This window comes from Coffea arabica, chromosome 7c (genome assembly GCF_036785885.1).
Source record: "Coffea arabica cultivar ET-39 chromosome 7c, Coffea Arabica ET-39 HiFi, whole genome shotgun sequence".
In the NCBI taxonomy this organism is placed as follows: Eukaryota; Viridiplantae; Streptophyta; class Magnoliopsida; order Gentianales; family Rubiaceae; genus Coffea; species Coffea arabica.
In genome coordinates, this window is record NC_092322.1 from 2,640,580 (window position 1) to 2,662,174 (window position 21,595).

The window sequence follows — 21,595 nt, forward strand, 5'->3', positions numbered from 1 at the left end:
AATATATAACATGAGCAAAGCTTCGAATATTAATGGCACGCGTGACTTGAACGAAGGGCAACTTCGCATATACAGAATGGTCAACGCACAACCAAAGCGACTTGTGATTGGGGCAAGAAGGCTTGGGCTAGGAATAAAGAAATAAAAAGAAAGTCCACCTATAAAAATACTAAAAATTACTCCTTCCTTCCCACTTTGATAGTCCTGTATTCCTTTTTCATCTGTCCCAAATTGTAGTTTACTTTCCAATTAAAGAATATAGTTGTATTTTAATTTTCCTAAAATACCCTTATTCAATGTAAGTAGTTATTAATGAGAGTTGATTTTTTTTTTTACCATCAATTCAAGTTCCCATAAAGTTGTACCATATTTAATGTGAAGGTATTTTAGAAAAATAGCAATCTAAATTTACTTTTCCAACAAAGTTAACTACTTTTTCTTAAACTGTGTGAAAAAAGAAACAGAACTATTAAAGTGGGACGAAGGGAGTACTATGTTTATAAAAGGGTAAGGGAAAATGACCTATTTCATCTCTTATATATTGTAAAAATATTTTTTCCGTTATTCACTTTTAAATTTAAAATGAAGCAAATTCATTGCTTATATTTAAAAATTGAAATTTGAGGATAGAATTGATACATCACTCGGTCAATTCCATCACATTCACATGACATTATTGAACCAAAAAAGGAAAAAAATTAAAAAATTATAACATAGAAAGACTGTACTTTGGCTTGATATAGTAGAGTTTATTTTTTTGATAAATTTTTTCATGCATTGTTAGTATATATACATTCATACAATAAATTGAAATGGTGTGGCAGGTATTTAGACTCGTCAACGTATACATGACAATATAGGAAAAATTAATTCTTCTTTTTTATGTTAGAATTTTTTAATTTTTCTTTTTTGAGTTCATTAAATTTCACGTGAATATCAAATTGAATTAATCAAATGATCTACCAATTTTTCCCCCAAAATTTGTAACTGAGTTACTAGGTGGTTGGAATGAGATTGAAAGCTGACTTTAGGGATCTAACAGCTTCAGTTTTTAAATGTCATGGACGAATTTGTTTTATTTTAAAAGTGAGGGATGAAAAAAATATTTTAATAAAATCTGATGGATGAAGCTGGTCATTTTTACAAACCATAAATACAAACATAAAAACTCATAAAATTAAATAAGTAAACGATCTTTTAATTTATTCATGTTGTTTAAATCATATTTCACTTAATATATAATTTTCCATAAAAATATAACGAACAATTTGTAAAAATCCTTATGTGTGATTTGGACGTATCCTAATTCGTGCTGTGGCCTGTGGTGAGTATAGAGGCCATTCACACTTTTTTTTTTTTTTTAATTTTTTAAACCAAGACATGCCACCCAGAAGCCAGTCATAATCCACGACAGAGTTGCAACTCTCAATCCGTCACCATCTTTTGATTTTGGTTTTCAAACTAGTAGTTCCAACATGCCAAGTAGTAACGTTTAGGGAATTGATTAGTGGATTATAGGTGTGGAGATTTTGCTTTTGTTTATCCGGGAGGAACACGTGCACGTGATATCAATTGAGCTGGCTTCGCACTGTCTTCCAGCGCGGATTAAAAAGCAAACCCGTCAAAGCAAAGCTAAGCTACCGCAGTATCTTGTTAACCTCACTTTAGAAAGTAGGACTGATAAATTCACCTAAAAATCTCACGGCTTGTTTGAAAAGTAATTTTTTAAAAAAATATTATTATTGTTAGGTTTTTTTGAATTATTTTTTATTTCACTTATATTAAATTATTATAATAAATTTTTTTAACAAAAAATTCAAAAAAAAAAAAATCCAACCCAAACATGACGGTACAAATTGACAAAGGAAATGCGACCGTCGATTAATAGTTTAGCGGCATTTCATTATCGTCCTGTTAATTTATTTGTTTAGGTAAGGTGGAAAAAAAGGGTAACGCGGGCCCCCACCCCGACTTGGTCAAATTATTATTTGCCCTTTTCTAAACTTCTTTGTTTAGTAGTATAATCTTAAAGCCACCACCGACACTAGAAATGCTAAATGCGTTTAATTTATTCATCATTAAAGGGCCTAAGCCTCCCAATCATCCATCTTATTAAAAAATAAAAAAATAAAAAAATTACTACACTTGTTACGGAGTTCTATGCTTTCATTTTATTTCAACAAGGCAAATACTAATCTTTGTGCAGTTAACTAAAAACGTATAGTATATGAAAATTTTCTCTTTATAAAAAAGTTTTTTTTGTTGGTAAAAAAATCCTTCACAATCTAGATAATTCCATAAACTGTTCAATATGGATCAATATATATATATATATATATATATATATATATATATATAGAGAGAGAGAGAGAGAGAGAGAGAGAGAATAATGATGAAAGTTGAAGGTAATAATACATGAGATGAGAGTTGATATGAAAAAATTATAGTCAGTGGTTGAAGGTAAATTAAGATATATTCCGTGTTTAATTCTCCTTAGAGAAAAATTGTTTTTTCTTTTTTTTTAAAAAAAGAAACTCTTTTGTCCCAGTGTCGGCGGCGTCGGCAAGTGGGTACTAGCAGCACTACCTGTGAAATTCAATGCCCTTGATTGCGACGTAGTATCTTCCCAATCTGACCAGATGAAGTATTGGCTGGTGTTTTAACAATGGGAAGGGGAAAAAAATTGAAGAAGAGAGATTTAAACATTATTGTATTTGAATTAAGGGTACCATCACTGGCTACAAACAATTTTTTTTTAAAAAAAAAATTACAAAACTATGGTATCCTAAATCATTATTAAAAAAGAAATAAAAAGGAAAGAAAAATCCAACATGATTTAGGAAAGAGGCACCCAAAAAAAAAAACTCTCCGCATCCTTACTTGTTGGGTAACGTCTTCAGCTAATTTGATGTACTCTTTTTTTTTTTTCTTAGGTGGTATTATCAAGTTTTTTTTTTGATAATGATAATAATTATATAATCTATTCTATTCTAATATACAGCGGAGGGCAGTTTAAAAACACTTGTGTTAAGGATTAATAAATGTATAGATGTGACTAAATTAAAGGGATGTTTTGGAATCACCCCTAGATTTTTTTTTTTTTTTTTTTTGCAGGTGGGATTTTTTTTTTTTTTTTTTTTGAAAATGCAGGTGGGATTCTTTGGTTTAATTGCTTAGCATTCCTTTCTCTGTTTTTAGTTTATGAATGGCTACTGAAAGGAAAGAATTATAAGCCTACAGACCATTATGAAAGTGACATAACTAAATACTATTAATTTGTCATAATCACCGGAACTATTACGAAAGAATTCTATGACCAGCGGTGGTTAAAGAAAGACTTGCTCAACAAAGTCCACAGAAACCTCTTTAAAGTAGTAAAGCTCCATGTGAGTGAGTTGAGGGAGGGAGGGAGCTTAGGCATAGCCAGGTAGTGTTAGTGCTGACCAGAGACAGCTCACCGCCGCGTTTTCTCTCTCGCTTACTCTTTTCTCTTTGCTTCCCAACCAATATTCACTTCGGTGCCAAATCTTGAGCGGTGGCCAAGCAAGAAAACTTGCTGCTGAAAACAAATATGGATTCTTCCTGCTTTAGATCTCTATCCAAATTTACAGCATGTGCCATTGTGGTGCTACTTTCCCTTTCTTGCTTCAGCTTTACCACGACAGGTGCGTCCATTTCTTCCTTATCTCGTGTAATGATTCTAAATTCGGGAATTTTCTGTTGCTTCTTGATTTTGATGAAATGGGATTTTGACAACGTCACAATTATGTCACGGATATGGCAACTTGGTTAATTGGTCGAAGAATGGGAGAATGCAAATGAATTAATCATCAAGCTCAGATCTTTTTGTCTTTCCATGCAACTCTTTGCTCTCTTTTTAATGGGTTTTTGGGAGACAGGATTTCTATATTCCGCTTGTTTGCTAGAGCCTTGGTTTGAATACAAGATGCTTTCTGTTTTGTGACTGTCTTGCGGAAATGACAAGAAGAAGCACTGGCTTTATATCTTCATGAGCTAGCCTGGAATTTCTTATTCAAGTTTGATAGCTGATTGTTTGAGATCCCAATTCTGAATTTCCATACTTGGTTGATTCATGCTTGATGTCACATGAAGGGGAGATTTTGGGGTACAAAAAATCGAGCCTTTACTAAACGATTTAATTTTGCACCTTAGTCCATGGAGTTGTTCCAGAATCAAGTAATACTAATTTAAATTATCTGCCAATTCTAGCATTTAGTTGGAGTGACGAACTATGTGTGGCACGATGTGATAGCAGGTGGCTCTAATTAACTCTTTGATGTGCTACGTTGTTTCTTCTTATATTTGCTAATAAGTTGTGACATCTAGAGATGTTTAAAAACTTAAGTAGGAGTTTAGTCTTCTAAAATGGTATATGAACCAAGAAGATTGATGTTGATCTAAATCTTTTCTCCGCCTTCCCTGCCTCTCTTCCAGAAGCTTATGATGCACTTGACCCAAACGGGAACATCACGATCAAATGGGACGTTATAACTTGGACGCCAGATGGCTATGTGGTATGTACTCTCTTTTGTGCACAGACGGGCACTAACACATTCATGTGCACAGATGGGCACTACACCTGCATGTATTGTTTATGACTTGACTTGAGAGCGCAAGAGATCTTAATTTGGACCCATTCTTGATGTATAGGGATTATATGGCCCAACCGCAGTATTACACTCTAATGGCACCATGTTTTTAGCAACTTTAGTTGTAATGTTGTACTTGTAACCTTTGCTGCATTTACTGATTTAATAAAATGAATTTGCCAGGCTGTTGTCACAATGTTCAACTTCCAGCAATATCGGCACATTCAGGCACCAGGTTGGACTTTGGGATGGACATGGGCAAAGAAAGAAGTCATATGGAGTATGGTGGGAGCCCAAACTACAGAGCAAGGTGATTGTTCAAGATTCAAATTGAACACACCACATTGCTGTAAGAAAGACCCAACGGTAGTTGACTTGCTTCCTGGAACGCCTTACAACCAACAAATAGCAAATTGCTGCAAGGGAGGTGTGATTAACTCATGGGTTCAAGATCCAGCAACTGCTGTTAGTGCTTTCCAAGTTAGTGTTGGTTCTTCAGGAACAACCAACAGGACAGTTAGGATGCCTAAAAACTTCACTTTAAAAGCACCTGGACCTGGATATACATGTGGACCAGCTAAAGTTGGTAAACCTACGAAATTTTCCACCGCAGATGGAAGGAGGACAACACAGGCAATGAGTAAGTCAACACCCTTTTTGTTATTTGCTTTTAATGCGCTTGTTTATGTACCTTGTTATTCTTGAGGCACCAGCACAATAGCCAAATTCATCATGCACTCATTTCTGTAGAAAGCATTTTAGAATTTAGAGATGTTGAAGATTTCATTATGGTGGCATTGCGGAGACTGATGGAAAAGTGCATCAATTCCTAGTCATGCTTGCAATTAAAAGTATCTTCATTGTGTGACTGAAGGTAAATTTCTATTTTAGCCTCTAAAAGATCCGGTTGTAAATGATTATCTTGTTATGCAGTGACATGGAACGTTACGTGTACATACTCTCAGTTCTTGGCTCAGAAAACTCCGAGTTGCTGTGTTTCACTCTCATCGTTTTATAATGATACCATTGTACCGTGCCCAACTTGCACGTGTGGCTGCCAAAATAATGGTTCTCATCCAGGGAGTTGTGTAGAGTAAGTTCCTTTAAGCATTTTGCTTCTTTTCCTTTTCATTTTTAGTTTCTGTAAAAGTCTCTGATATAATTTTTATTTTTTTTTGTTTGCCTTTGCTCCTGCAGCGCTGATGCGCCACATCTAGCTTCAGTTGTTTCAGACCATGGGAAGAGCAACAACTTAGCACCTCTTATCCAATGCACGAGTCATATGTGCCCAATTCGCGTCCACTGGCATGTGAAAGTCAACTACAAGGAATATTGGCGGGTTAAGGTCACAATAACAAACTTCAATTACAGAATGAATTACTCACAGTGGAATTTAGTCGTCCAACACCCCAACTTTGATAACCTGACTCAGATATTCAGCTTCAACTTCAAGCCATTAACTCCTTATCAAGCTATAAGTAAGTCCTATGGTATCTATGGAAGCTATCTTGGGTCTTAAGTTACTTGTCCTTTTGGGTTTCCTCTGTTTTCATTTTTTTGGTTGGGGTTTGGGGGAAGCAATAAGCATTACGGCTTATATATTTATAATCTGGAGGTTTTTCTATACCTCAAGTATTGGGAGTCTAAGTCGACTTGATAAACCTAACATTCTTCTTTCCTTTGATAGATGATACCGCCATGCTTTTTGGAATTAAGTTCTACAATGATTTCCTCATGGAAGCTGGTCCTTATGGAAATGTACAGTCAGAACTTCTATTCCGGAAGGATAAATCAACTTTCACATTTGACAAGGGTTGGGCTTTTCCTCGAAGAATCTATTTCAATGGAGATAACTGTGTAATGCCGCCTCCGGATTCTTATCCGTATTTACCCAATGGCGGTTCTCGACGAGATATCTCCATTGTTGTGCTAGTGACCGCTCTTTTGTCATCTATTGCATTCTTCTTTACTTGTCTTTAAGAATGCTGCATTTCTAGCAGTAGCTTAAGCAGCTGTGTCAAGCCTGCAGCTGAGGGAGCCCAATTGAAGAGTCGACACCGCATCAAAGATGTCTAGGAATGCATAGCTGCCAAGTGCATAAATTTGGAAAAACCATCGGTTTCATCTTCTTCTTACAGCAAAGATTGGTGAACACACTGCCAACCTCCTTTTTGTGACAGTTCGTGCCATGCCATGTTTGTTGTACCACGTTGTATTGTTTATAGTTTTTTAGTTCTTAGTGTTAATAAATACCACTCGAGGACATATATAGCTGATAGCAAAGATGATTTTGACTTGTATTTTTCAGCTCTCTGCTCTTGTTTTCTTGACATTGTCTACATAATAGAGCCATTCAGAAGATAATGCACGCTTGTAGTACCTTAATCTAATTTTTTTTCGACACATTGACTTGTCTAAGGTTTATTTTTTGTTTTTTGTTTTGGCGCAACGGTAGAATTCCTGTAACATAATCTAGTCTAATCTAGGAGTAAGAGGTGGGGGAGCGGGACTTGATGTGAGCAGAGATTCTATTGAAAATAGTCAATTAAGATCGCCACATATAGTGGCAAATTAATGGGAGGCAAGAGTTGACCTTTTATATTATCAAGACTTGAGTTTTGTATGGTGACCGCCAGGCCAAAAGTCTAGTGGCTACTTGATGCAGCCGCGCATGCACCAAGCGCTTGAAACGATGAGCAATAGATCTCATAAAATTATTTTACCAAAAAAAAAAAGGTAGATCTCATAAAGTAACGAATGATATATTTGCATAAATACAGTGTTGGGTGTATGTCTTTTGTATTACAACCTCTTTAGTTGTTGACTGAGCATATACATCTTTAAGATTAAGCGTTTGTTTCTTCTTAGCAAAGTACTCATTAAATGTGTACCTGGGCTTCCAACTTTTCTGCAGCCGTGTCTCTCTGCTTCAAAACTTAACAGTAATGTTCAAATAATCAAAACTAGGATATGATTACCATATCCATACAATTAGAAGTGTAAGAACTGAACATATCCATGTTGAGAAACGAACTGGGTTTTGATTTGCAGAATTTGGTAAGAATGGATAGGCTTCTGGCGGGGGCATCATACACTCATCACCATTGAAGTATACTTTCCGGGGAAATGCCCATCCTTGCTTGAGTGTAAAAGTGTCCTTGTCCTTTCGAAGAAGTACCTCAGATTGGACATTTCCAAATTGTCCTGCTTCCATTAGCAGATCGTTGTAGAATTTCATGCCATAAAACATCCCTGTATCATCTGCATTTCACATTACATTCATGTCAGCTCGACATCTTCTAGCACTCTCCCCCTTTTTGCAAGACAAAAAAATGCATGTCACTTACTGATGGCTCCGTAGGGTTCGAGTGGCTTGTAATCAAAGCTAAAAACTTCAGTCACGTTGTTGAGATTGGGATGCTGAACGACGAGAGTCCATTGCGTGTAGTTCATCCGGTAATTGAAGTTAGTGATTGCTATCTTTGCCCTCCAGTAATCCCTGTAGTTGATCTTCACATGCCAGTGCACCCTGACAGGGCACATGTGGTGCGTGCACTGGAGCAGCGGTGCATTATCTTTTCTCGGAGTGTTTATTCCAACCACGCTAAGAAGCTTGGAGTCGCTCCTGCATCATTAGGCATTTGAGTTGGGATCCTTTACATGATACAGTGAACAGGCAAATGATATATATTGTTTTGGTACTACTATTAGATAGACGTGAGCTCACTTGATGCATTTTTTCTTGTTTTCACAACCGCAAGCACAAGATGCGCAAGGAGTGATCGTCTCATTGTAGAAGGACGAGAAGGAAACACAGCAGCTGGGGTGTTTTCGAGCTAAGAACTGGGAATAGGTGCACGTCACGTTCCATGTCACTGCAGAGAGAAAGCAAGCATGCATTGAGGGGGAAATCGATAACTACTAGTAGAGATGACTTGCAGAGCCAAAAACCATCAAACAGTTGTTAAGGAGAAGGGCCATCATACTCAGGGCCTGAGTTTTGCGGCGACGATCGGGAGTGAGAAAATTGGTTGGAGGAACCACCTTTGCAGGGCCGCAGGTATAACCTGGTCCTGGACCGAGCAAAGTGAAGTTTTTGGGAAGTTTGACAGTCTTGTTTGAAGTACCCGCTTGGCCAACGCTGACTTGGAAGGCAGAAACGGAAGCCTGTGGATCTTGGCCCCAGGAAGACAAGACTCCACCTTTGCAGCAGTTGGTGAATTGTTGGTTGTAAGGAACACCAGGGAGGAGGTCTACAACGGTTGGGGTCTTCTTGCAACAATGTGGGATGTTGGCTTTGAACTTGGAGCAGTCACCTTGTTCAGTGGTTTGCGCACCCACCATAGTCCAAATTACTTCTTTCTTAGCCCACGTCCATCCCAGCGTCCAGCCAGGACTCATGACGTGCCGGTACATTTGGAAATTGTTCATCGTCACAGCAGCCTTGGGAAAGCATCAAGATTACTCATCAATTCACTCTATCTATAACGTAATATCATACTAGCGAGGAAGGGGAAGAGGACGCACCACATAGCCATCCGGAGTCCAAGACATTACATCCCATTTGATTGTTATGTTCCCATTTGGATCCAACGGGTCGTACGCAGCTGCAAAAAAACCACAAAAGTTACGTGGAACTACGTAGAAAATGCTCAATAATAAATGCAACTGAGATCGAGAAATCAACTTGGTAATACCTGCAAAAGGAAGGAGGAGAAGGAAGCAGCCTGCTAGAACAGGACTGATCATTTTTCGTCCGAGAAATTTTGATCAGTTTTTTCTCATTCGATACGAGCGTTTTGTAATTGTCTCATTCGATATCAAACTGATGATGGCATGCAATGTAGGGTTGAACTGGGGTTATCAAAGAACCAGTTTGTTGGCAACTATCTACCCAGGTGGAGACTGAGATGCTAACCAAGGAAAGAGATGCGCAAAGGGAAGTATTTGAAAGTCGGGACTCGGGAGGGCTTTACCAAATACCAACTGGTTGTTGGTTTATCATTGGTGTGTTTCTTACATGTTTTGAATGATGTTGTTAAAGAGTTTCTGCATCTGGAAGCAAAGATTTGGTGGATTTTTGAGAATGAGCAGTACATCGGAGCGGCCATGCTTCGGTTAGAGAAGTTGACAGGTACTAGAAAATTGCTTACTATAGAAGTTGACAGGTACCAGAAAATTACCAGTACCACATCGAAACTTTCTAGACTTTGTAGTTAAAACCTAACCACTGCTCTTCACGTCAATGTGGTTAATTAGGAAAATGAAGGCAAGGCACCAATTCACCAACTTCATATCTGATTCTACCCCCAAAAATAAATCAATAAAAATAAGAAAGTGAAGAGGTCTAGAAAGTAGAAAGCAGGAGTTTTTCATGATGAACCCACAGCACAAGCGTCCTGAGTCAGAACTGGGAAAGTAGGAGTTTGAATCATCAAGTAAAAGGCTAATGAGTCTGGAGCAGAATGTCGGTGTTGGTGTCATTCCAGTAACCAAGAATTCTGAAAATAAACAGAGACACCGCAACCAACTTGAGAAAAGCTCAACTTCTCTGGGATTTGATTCTTTTTTTTTTTTTTTTTCTGTTTGTGTGTTTTGGTGGGGGGGGGGGGTGTTTGTTTATATTCGTAAACAGCTGCTGCAACTATTCCGTTCCAAATTCAGCTGATTCATCAAATAGTGAACGCTAATTTCCTATATAAATGTCTCAAATCGCAATTATCCTAACAGCTTCTCATGTTAGTGTGCCAAATGCATGTAAATTTACAATGTAAAAACTGAATTAGAAATTAGTAGATTTTAAGATCGCACGCAAAGCTTGGTTTTTTTTTTTTTCCTTTTTGAAAAAAAAAAAAGGGAAAAGATTGCATAGTGGTCCGACTTGATGCTTTCCACTTTTCTTGGCATGGTGGCAATGCTCCTGCTTCGCCAAGCAAGAAATTTATCTCGCTTGGGCCGAACGACTCCCTGAAACTCGACGGGGCCAACCATGATTTCCTCACGTTTAGAGTTTCTGTATGCTCGGATAAAGCATACGCTTGACTTTTTCTTTCCCAAGCAAAGAGCAGCACAAAAGAAAATATACAAAATGAAGCTTTATTTATGGCAATAAACTTTTTTAGTTTTCCCAAGAAAAGAAAAACTTAAGAAAAATATTCAAAGTGCATTGGTGCAAAGAGTCGGAAATTGTTGATTCCTCGGGCAGCCATCCCTCCAATACTTGATGCACCATTTGGATTGACGGAAAGGAAGGGAAATGATACCGATGGCAAAGACAGGGAGGTGGCTTCTATCCATCTTGTTTGAGTTAAGCGTGGAAGGAAAAGAAAGGAAATACTGAAATTTTCTTTGAATCAAAGAAGGAAAAGAGAGGAAAGTAAAAGATTAAGTGTTAATTTACTAGAAAAGATAGAAAAAATTGGCTTTTTAAAAAAAATTTAAGTTGTTTCAATTAATTTTATTTTATTTTCTTCCATTCTCGACCACTCTTTGGTGCTAAATGTAGTTCAATAAAACAACTAGACCCTTTCCCTCTGAATCCTTTCCTTTCCATCCTTAAAAATCAATCCAAATCTCTCTAATTCCTCTCCTTTGCTTTCCTTCCCATCCCCTCAATACAAACGGGCCTAGGTGCATGATGAAGTCTTTTTATCTTTTCGGTGATAAAAGGAGGCTTTTGTACGGAAGCTCCCCGGGTAAGACTGAAAATTGTGATGGCTTCACTTCACATTAATAAAAATCAAAATAACAGCATCACATTAATGTAACCCAAACAAGGTTGAGCATGGGCCTAATCTTATACTACTGGAAGCTATCCTATACAACTGAAGGCCATGGGAGGTACAGATATATAGGTACATCAGATTGTTACGAGTTGCTTGTTTCTAGTACTACTGAGTAGACTGATCCAATAAGTGCACCGGAAGCACAGTTTTTGAAGCCTAGAAATGTTGGGCTAACAAGTAGATCCAATCTTAACGGCCCATCCAAATCGAAAGGTAAAGAACGCCCAAACTCCAATTGAGAACCCATAGCCTAATTAACCAGCACTGCCAACTGCCATGTAGCAACGTTTAGGAGGTTGATTAGGGGATTGTAGGTGTGGACTGTGGAACACGTGCACGTGATATCAATTGAGCTGGCTTCGCACTGTCTTCCAACGCGGATTAAAAAGCAAACCCGTCAAAGTAAAGCTAAGCTTTTAGAAAGTAGGACTGATAAATTCACCTAAAAAAAAAAGATAAATTCACCTAAAAATCTTCGATTTTGATGATTATCATTACTGAAATGTACTACTTATTATTAGTATATGAAAATTTTCTCTTTATAAAAAAGTTTTTTTTTTGTTGGTCAAAAAATCCTTCACAATCTAGATAATTCCATAAACTGTTCAATGTGGAGTTTTTTGTTTTTTGAAACCAAATTAGGACGCATTTATCCTTCCAATTAAAGGTATATTAAGATACATTCCGTGTTTAATTCTCTTTAGAGAAAATTGTTTTTTCTTTAAAAAAAAAAAAAAAAAAACTCTTTTGTCCCAGTATCGGCGGTGTCGGCAAGTGCGTACTAACAGCACTACCTGCAAAATTCAATAGCCTTGATTACGACGTAGTATCTTCCCAATCTGACCAGATGAAGTATTGGCTAATGTTTTAACAATGGGAAGGGGGGAAAAAATTGAAGAAGAAAGATTTAAATGGTTCGGTTTGATAAGTGAGTTTTTTTGGGTATTTGTCTAAAATTTTATTATATTTTACTATAGAAGTTGTAGAATTTTTTAATATTTTGAAGTGTATAGTTTAAAAATTTTAAAAAGTTTTTTAAGATTATTGTAACTAAAATTGTTAAAAAATTTGTACTTGACCAAAAACTTGTTTGCCAATTGAGGCGATTATTGTATTTGAATTAAGGATACTTTTTTTAAAAAGGAAATTGAAATACTATCCAAATCATTATTAAAAAAGAAAAGAAAATGAAAGAAAAATCCAACATGATTTAGGAAAGAGGCACCCAAAAAAAAAAAAAAAAAAAAAACTCTCCCCATCCAGGATGCATGTATGTGGGCCTCGTTTTACCTTTTCGATGTCCTTACTAGTTGGGTAACGTCTTCAGCTAATTTGGTGTACTCTTTTTTTTTTTTTCTTTTTCTTAGGAGGTATTCTCTGGTTTAATTGCTCAGCATTCCTTTATCTGTTTGCAGTTTATGAATGGTTACTATTTGATATTTTAATAAAAATATCATTATTATTTTGAATTGATTCACATGTTTATTTTAAATTCAAATGCAATAAGTTACAAAATTTGAAATGAATTTTCAATTATAAGATCACCATTAAAAAGGATAACTTGTGAGATTTATGTCTTATGTTTGTAATCTATGTAATGATTAGGTTTTAAGAATTTATTTATTAAATTTTGACTATTATACAATGATCTAGACCTTTTCAAATTTTGTAACTGAAAAATATGACACATTTATTCCATTTAATGGTGGTATTCTAATACTCCTAAAATTTTAGCCTATAAATAGAGGTCACTATCAACTAAGTTTGAAAGACTTTTCTTGCTATCTCAAAAAAAAAAAAAAACTATCTTCCTCTCACTTCTATTGGGCATTAGTTAGGTGTTGAGAAGAGATTTAGTTTCTCTAAATTGTGTAGATTTAGTAGAAGCAACAGCATAGACTGGGTTGTTGTATTCCAAAGGCGACGTGCCATCAACCTTTTACACCGGGCATAATCTCGAGAGGAGAGTGAATCGTCTTAATAGAGCAATCTAGTCCGCGCTTTACCTAGCCAAAATTACTTTATTTCTCCTTCTTTGACATTTGTTTTGCAGGTTGATCGTGCATATCAAGTTCTAAAGAAACAACAATTTAAGAAGATTCAAGTACCATGGAAGTTGCAATCAATGTCGCAAACGCTACAATTATTGGATTTAGTGATCTCAACAAATCATTTCGCTTTAGTGGACTGTTGACCTTGGTCGATCAATCCTTGGTTTTGATGATTAACAAATCAAAATGTAGATTTGGACTAATGTTTTTATGTGAGCAATTTGTTAGAACAGATTCTTGTGGCACAAAAGAAGAAACAAAAACAGAACACTCATGTCGGACGTCCGAAAGGAAGCTATTGGACGTCCGAAAGCATGAAGAACATCAAGAAGGAAACTCTGTCGGACGCTCGTGAGGAAGCATCGGACGTCCGAAAGGATCGGACGCATGCCTCGGACGCACATCGATCGCATCGGACGTCCGAGAAATTTCACAAAAATTTGATGACTCTCTGACGACGTTCGGACACAGGGTTCGGACGTCCGACAGGTGGTTCGGACGTCCGACAGGCCAACGGCTAGTTTTGACAGCATTTAATATTTGACCGTTGGAGAGTCTTTTGGTGCTATTTCTCACCTTCTATAAACACCCCAAAGCACAAGAAGACACGGGACTTTTGCCAACACAAAATACAAGCTTACAAGTGAGATTTTTGAGTAGAAAGATTCTTTGTTGGTTGTATAAGGGGTTGGGAAAGTTGGGTTGTGAGGTTGCTCAAGTGAAGGTTACTCTCTAGGAGGAGTAAAACCTTGGTGAAGGAGAACCTATCACTTGAAGTGGTAAAACCTTGGTGAAGGTTACCTCATTTGTATAAAATAGTTCTTAATTGGGTGAGTGATCTTTCAAGTGTAGGTTGTTGAGAGTTAACTAGTATTGTTGTAAAACTCCTTGGCTCAACCAAAGAGTGTTTGGGGTGAGGAAGGAGTGAGCCTTCACTTGTACATCTTGGTTAGCATCGCCATCTATTGAAGAGGCTATTGGATTGATATTTGGTTTGCATTTCTTATCTTTTCTCTTTAATTAAGTTTTCTTTATTGTGCTTAAATTTGATATATCTTTGTGCATCATTGGGAAATTGTTTGTACTCATTGGGTTGCACCAGGCCTTACAATTGGTATCAGAGTTTGGTCTCTTTTGATCAAGTTTAACCGCTTAGAGTAAAGATCATGGCAACCATAAAAGTTTCTTTTTTAGAAGGGCAATCTATTGATAGACCACCTATATTTAATGGTTCTCATTTTAGTATGTGGAAACAAAGAATGATGATTTTCTTACAATCCGTTTATATTGAATTATGGTATGTGGTAGAAGATGGTCCTTATGAAACTAGAATAGTTGACTCTACCACCAATTTGAGTAGATTAAAGACTAGACAATAATTGAATGAAAAAGACAAGAGATACCTTTCTTTGAATGCCAAGGCCATGTGTATATTGTACAATGCATTAGATGTAAATGAATCTAGTAGGATTAAAGGTTGTAAATCAGCTAAAGATATTTGGGATAAATTGTGTGTATTTCATGAAGGTAACCAAGATATTAAAGAACAAAAGAAATCTTTGCTTGTTTCTCAATATGAATTTTTCAAAATGCATCCTCTTGAAAATGTTGATAAGATGTGTAGTAGATTTTGTGACATTATTGAAGATCTTAAATTGCTTGGAAAAGAATATTCTTTGGGTGAGAAAAATAGAAAGATTTTGAATGCCTTGCCAAAAGAATGGAAAAACAAAATAAATGCTATAGAAGAGGCAAAGGATTTAAATTCTATGTCCATTGAATCTCTTGTGGATACACTAATCTCTTATGAATTAAAGCTGAAATTCAAAGTGCAAGAGGAAGAAAATGCAAGAATGTATAAGAGAGGCATAGCTTTTAAAGCATCTCAAGTGGGGGATAACCCATCCTTCATGGGTAAGAAAATCATGGAAGTGGACAATGATATAACTCCTCACATCAAAAGTTTCAAGAAGATCTTCAACAAGAGATGTTCAAGAGGAGATTGCAAAATTACATGGGATGAATGCAATTCAAAAAGAGAAAAAGAATAGTTGGCCCAAATGGCACTAATGGCCGTTGGAGAAGATGAGGTAAATTCTTATCACTCTTCTTGTGATGAAGATAATGAAGATGATGATGTGAAAATTCTTATGATTAAAATGCATAAAAGTTTGAGAAAATCTTATGCTAAAAATAAAGATTTGAAAACAAAAATAAATGATTTGTTGGAAGAAAACTCCAAACTTTTTCAAGAAAACAAATGTTTGAGAATGGAAAATGATGATTTGAAAAATTAAAAAAATGTTTTGAAAAGGAAGTTGGAAGAGAAAACAAAATTTTATGAAAAAATGTTGGAGGAACAGAATTTGTTAAAGAAAAGAATTAATGACTTGAACGTGTTTCTCCAAAATGAAAAACAAAAGTTTTCTCAAACAAAAGAAAACAAATCTTTTCAAGGCACAAATAAGTTTGCTATGATAAGAAGTAAGAAAATTAGTTGCATTAAATCCACCTATGTGCAAAATACTTCTATCATGTGTCACTTTTGTTGCAAATTTGGAAATATGCAAAATGATTGCTATGTAAAGAAAAATATGAGAAAAGGTATGAAATCCATGTGAATTGCTAGATCATGTCGTATTAACTCCTATGGGCCCTATAAAGATAGGGTACCAAATGAAATTTCTCATATTTAGGTACATCATGAAGATTTGATCCAAGAAGTGCTGTATGGTTGTAAGTACAATTGAAAATTTTGATATTTAATATGGTCTTGATTTGAAAAATAAAGGGGGAGTTTGTTTTTGGTTGATGCCAAAAGGGGGAGTAGGATTTGTTGAAATTTCTTTGTATGTTGACACTTTCTAAGGGGGAGCTTTATTTGAAATTATTTGATAAAAGAAATCTTCATTTTGTTTGTCATCATAAAAAAGGGGGAGATTGTTGACCTTGGTCGATCAATCCTTGGTTTTGATGATTAACAAACCAAAATGTAGATTTGAGCTAATGTTTTTATGTGAGTAATTTGTTAGAACAGATTCTTGTGGCACAAAAGAAGAAGCAAAAACAGAACACTCATGTCGGACGTCCGAAAGGAAGCTATTGGACGTCCGAATTTCGGACGTCCGAAAGCATGAAGAACATCAAGAAGGAAACTCTGTCGGACGCTCGTGAGGAAGAATCGGACGTCCGAAAGAATCGGACGCACGCCTCGGACGCACATCGATCGCATCGGACGTCCGAGAAATTTCACAAAGATTTGATGACTCTCTGACGACGTTCGGACGCAGGGTTCGGACGTCCGACAGGTGGTTCGGACGTCCGACAGGCCAACGGCTAGTTTTGACAGCATTTAATATTTGACCGTTGGAGAGCATTTTTGAGCTATTTCTCACCTTCTATAAACACCCCAAAGCACAAGAAGACACGGGACTTTTGCCAACACAAAATACAAGCTTACAAGTGAGATTTTTGAGTAGAAAGATTCTTTGTTGGTTGTATAAGGGGTTGGAAAAGTTGAGTTGTGAGGTTGCTCAAGTGAAGGTTACTCTCTAGGATGAGTAAAGCCTTGGTGAAGGAGAACCTATCACTTGAAGTGTAAAACCTTGGTGAAGGTTGCCTCATTTGTATAAAATAGTTCTTAATTGGGTGAGTGATCTTTCAAGTGTAGGTAGTTGAGGGTTAACTAGTATTGTTGTAAAACTCCTTGGCTCAACCAAAGAGTGTTTGGGGTGAGGAAGGAGTGAGCCTTCACTTGTACATCTTGGTTAGCATCGCCATCTATTGAAGAGGCTATTGGATTGATATTTGGTTTGCATTTCTTATCTTTTCTCTTTAATTAAGTTTTCTTTATTGTGCTTAAATTTGATATATTTTTGTGCATCATTGGGAAATTGTTTGTACTCATTGGGTTGTACCAGGCCTTACATGGACAACACTTCAAAAGGTGGGTCAAGAAAGTGATGTTCTATTTGAAACTAATGAAGATTGTCTGAGTCTTAGCCACAAAAAATCCAAAAAAGATAGACACTAGTTCAATGACTGATGAAGAAAGAGAGAATCATGCCAAACAACTTCAAAAATGGGAAAATGACGAGGAAGATTGCAGAAATTATATCCTTAATTGTTTGTCTAATGAACTTTATGATTTTTATTTTTCATCTTATACTTCGGCAAAAGAATTTGGAGAGCATTGCAACAAAAATGTGATATTGAAGAAGTAGGTTCGAAAAAATATGCTTGTAACTGTTATTTCAAGTTTCAAATGATGGAAAACAAGCCAGTACTAGAGCAAGTTCATGACTTGCAAATGATCGTCCATGACATTGAATGTGAAGGAGTCAAAATCGATCCACAAATGCAAGTTGCAGCCATCATTGACAAACTTCCAACATCATGAAAAGATTTTCAGAAAGGGTTACATCATAAGCAACAAGAATTGACAATAGCAAATTTGATGGCAAGGTTGCGCATTGAAGAAGAAGCTAGAAAACAAGATAAAGGTGAAGATTTCAATGGGAGTACTAAGGTAAACTTTTTAACTTCTAGTGAAAATGTCTCTAAGGATCAACAAGACAAACATAACACCTATTTGAAGTTTAGAGGGAAGAATATAACAAACAAGTTTTCAAAAAATTATTTTAACTAGAAAAAGTCAAATTAAGGACCCCCTTCAAAACAAGTTTCAAATACTCCAATTTTTGGAAATAATATGAATAATAGAGCTTGTTTTGTTTGTAAAAAATTGGGTAATCTTGTAAAAAATTGGGTAATCGTGCAAAAAATTATCGTTTTAGAAAATTTGGACTCAATTTTAAGCCACAAGCAAATGTGACTCGACTAATTGAAGAGTCATTTGTGGCTATGATTTCTAAAATCAATTTTATTGGAAATACTGAAGGGTGGTAGGCTGATTCTGATGCCTCTAGGCATGTTTGCTATGATAGAACTTGGTTCAAAAGTTATTCTCCTATTGAAAATAAACAAAACTTTTGCTAGGAGATTCATATATAACCAATATTCTAGGCATGGGTGAAGTTGAACTAAAGTTTACTTCTAGGCGTGTCTTAACCCTAAGAGATGTTCTGCACGTTCCTGAACTTAGGAAGAACTTGATTTCTTGCTATCTTCTTAATAAGGCTGGTTTTAAGCAGTCTATAGAGTCTGATCAATATGTGCTTACAAAGAATGGTACCTTTGTTGGAAATGATTATGCTTGTGATGGTATGTTTAAATTTAATGTTGAAATAAATGAAATTTCTACTTCTGCTTATATCATTTCTTGTAGAAATATGCGGCATGCACGTCATTGTCATATAAATAGCAAATACTTAAAAAATATGAGCCATATAAGGTTAATTCCAAAATTGCATAATAAGTTGAAAAAATGCGAATATTGTACTATGACTAAAATAACTAAACAACCTCATTTGAAAGTTGAAAGAAAAACAGAATTATTAGAATTAATACATTCTGACATTTGTGAATTTGAAAGCATATTAACACGTGGAGGTAAAAGATATTTTATCACATTTATAGATAATTTTTCAAAATATTGTTATATCTACCTTATGAAACATAAAAGTGAGGCTTTTGAGAAATTTACTATTTTTGTTAAAGAGATTGAAAATTGTTTTGAAAGGAAAATCAAAAGATTTAGAATAGATAAAGGAAAAGAATATGATACTATTGACCTTATAAATTTTATCAAATCATTAGGAATAATACATGAGGTTACTCCATCATATTCACCTCAATCAAACGGTGTGGTTGAAAAAAAAATAGATATTTGATAAATTTAATAAATACTATGTTAGCAAATTCAAATGCATCTAAAAATTTATGGGATGAAACTATTTTAACAGCTAATTATACTTTAAATAGAGTACCACGTAAAAAAAAGATTTAATAACTCCTTATGAATTATGGAGGAACAAAAAACCCAATATTGAATATTTTAAAGTATGGGGTTGTTTAGCGTATATAAGATTTCTGAACCAAAATTCCAAAATTAGGAAAAAAACCAATTAGATGTATATTTATTGGATATTCTTTAAACAGTAAAGCATATAGATTTCTATATCTAGAAAATAATGTAGTAATTGAATCTTTAGATGCAATTTTTCACGAAGATAAATTTTCATTTAAAGATAGTGAGGGTATAAAATTGAATGAATATAATGAAAATTTCGAAGAAGCTAGTCCTTCTAATGCTAAAGTTTCAACTAGAGGAAAAGAGCAATGGAGAACCAGTAGAAAGAAAAGGACACAAAAAGATTTTGGTCCTGATTTTCAAACTTATAATGTAGAGGGGGATCCTATCACTATTTCTGAAACTTTATCGTCTTTTGATTCTGATTTTTGGAAAGAAGCAATTAATGATGAAATGGGATCTTTAATGTCTAATAAAACTTGAAAATTAGTTGATTTACCTTCATGTTGTAAAACTATAGGTTGTAAATAGATATTAAGGAAAAAATTTAAATCTAATGGCACTATAGATAAATATAAAGCCAGGCTTGTTGCAAAGGGTTTTAAGCAAAAAGGAGAGATAGATTTCTTTGATATTTTTTCACCAGTTACAATAGTGACTTCTATACAACTTTTAATAGCTATAGCAGCAATTCATGAATTAAAAATACATCAAATGAATGTAAAAATAACTTTTCTTAATGGTGATTTAAATGATGAGATTTATATGGATCAACCCGAAGGATTTATTCAACCTGGTTTAGAAAATAAAGTTTGTAAATTGAATAAATCTTTATATGGAATTAAACAAACCCCTAAACAATGGCATGAAAAATTCAATCAATGTCTATTGACTAATGGCTTTAAGTCAAATGAAAGTGATAAGTGCATTTATTATAAATTGTTTAGAGACTCTCATTTGATAATTTATTTATATGTTGATGATTTATTGATATTTGGGACTAATAAAGATTACAAAAGCGTTACTTAAAATTAATTTCGAAATGAAAGACTTAGGTGAAACTAATGTCATACTTGGTATGAAATTTACAAAAAATTTAGAAGGAATTTTTATTGATCAATCTCACTATATTGAAAAAATATTAAAGAAATATAATTATTTTGATTGTAAACCAGTTTGTACACCCTTTGATTCTAATGTGTGTTTATTTCCTGCTAAAAATGATTCTGATGTGATAAATCAAAAAGAATGTACTAGTATAATTGGTAGTTTGAGATATGCAACTGATTGTACTAGACCTGATATTGCATATGCAGTTGGTGTACTTAGTAGGTTTGCTAGTAAACCCAACTTTACACATTGGAATGCAATTCATAGAATCATGAGATATCTTAAGAGAACTTTAGATTATGGTCTATTTTATAAAAAAAATATCCTGCTGTACTTGAAGGTTTTAGTGATGCAGATTGGAGTTCACAATCTAGTTATTCTTTATCCAATACTGGTTATTTATTTACATTGGGAGGTGGAGCTATTTGTTGACGATCCAAAAAATAACATATAATCACAAAATCCACCATGGAAGCAGAGTTAATTGCTCTTGTTTCTGCATGTGAAGAAACATGTTGGTTACGTGATTTACTATCTGAAATTCCAATGTGGAATAAGCTGATACCTCCTGTTTTAATATATTGTGATAGTACCGCTGCTATTGCCATAGTTCACAATAAATATTATAATGAAAAATCCATTATAAAATCGAAATCTATAAGACGAAAATGCAGTACTGTGAGATCATATTAAATAATGGTTTATTAACCATTGATTTTGTGAGATCAGACGATAATTTTGCCAATCAACTTACAAAAGCTCTAGCTAGAGAAAAGATCTGGAAAGCATCAAGGGAGATTGGATTAAAGGCAAAAAATGTAAAAGTTACTTATGAGGATACAACCACCTAGGGACTGGAAATTCCAAGAACTAGGTTGGAGACAAACGAATCATAGAGTCGCTTGTTGTGATACATGCAAATTTTTAGTCTAATCATATGATGCTATGCATGTAATTCTGTGACGAATATGAGAGGTTGAGAACTATCTCTTAATGAGTTCTATAGCCCTTATGGGTGGGATGTGTTAGTCACAGAAACATCCTTGATAGACTCACCTATATGAGTGTAAGGGTTTGACCGGCCTTATGAGAAGTTGGGCTAGTTCT

The 21,595-nt window shown here is 35.1% G+C and overlaps 2 protein-coding genes across 2 annotated transcripts; one reads left to right on the forward strand and one right to left on the reverse strand.

The window, feature by feature from the left end:
- The first annotated feature begins 3,295 nt into the window (after positions 1–3,295).
- Positions 3,296–7,013, forward strand: LOC113698557 (protein COBRA-like). The gene is made up of 6 exons (XM_027218422.2): positions 3,296–3,665; positions 4,456–4,535; positions 4,794–5,250; positions 5,544–5,703; positions 5,808–6,088; positions 6,298–7,013. Exons 1-6 carry the CDS (start codon positions 3,572–3,574, stop codon positions 6,588–6,590), a joined length of 1,365 nt encoding a protein of 454 aa, XP_027074223.1. The 5' UTR covers positions 3,296–3,571; the 3' UTR covers positions 6,591–7,013.
- Positions 7,014–7,353: 340 nt separating this feature from the next.
- LOC113698218 (COBRA-like protein 4) lies at positions 7,354–9,596 on the reverse strand. Its single transcript, XM_027217949.2, has 6 exons — positions 9,308–9,596; positions 9,138–9,217; positions 8,597–9,053; positions 8,338–8,485; positions 7,958–8,235; positions 7,354–7,871 (listed from the first exon to the last, which is right to left on the reverse strand). Exons 1-6 carry the CDS (start codon positions 9,357–9,359, stop codon positions 7,585–7,587), a joined length of 1,302 nt encoding a protein of 433 aa, XP_027073750.1. The 5' UTR covers positions 9,360–9,596; the 3' UTR covers positions 7,354–7,584.
- Between the last annotated feature and the right edge of the window lie 11,999 nt (positions 9,597–21,595).

What these genes read in the sequence shown, in the direction of transcription:
- LOC113698218 (XM_027217949.2), bottom strand. Translation starts at nt 9,359, where the DNA reads ATGATCAGTCCTGTTCTAGCAGGCTGCTTCCTTCTCCTCCTTCCTTTT. An exon ending in GGACTCCGGATGGCTATGTG is followed by an intron (nt 9,054 to 9,137) that starts GTGCGTCCTCTT and finishes TGCTTTCCCAAG; the next exon opens with GCTGCTGTGACGATGAACAA. An exon ending in CGAACCCTACGGAGCCATCA is followed by an intron (nt 7,872 to 7,957) that starts GTAAGTGACATG and finishes TGTGAAATGCAG; the next exon opens with ATGATACAGGGATGTTTTAT.
- LOC113698557 (XM_027218422.2), top strand. Translation starts at nt 3,572, where the DNA reads ATGGATTCTTCCTGCTTTAGATCTCTATCCAAATTTACAGCATGTGCC. An exon ending in GGACGCCAGATGGCTATGTG is followed by an intron (nt 4,536 to 4,793) that starts GTATGTACTCTC and finishes TGAATTTGCCAG; the next exon opens with GCTGTTGTCACAATGTTCAA. An exon ending in GAGGACAACACAGGCAATGA is followed by an intron (nt 5,251 to 5,543) that starts GTAAGTCAACAC and finishes CTTGTTATGCAG; the next exon opens with TGACATGGAACGTTACGTGT.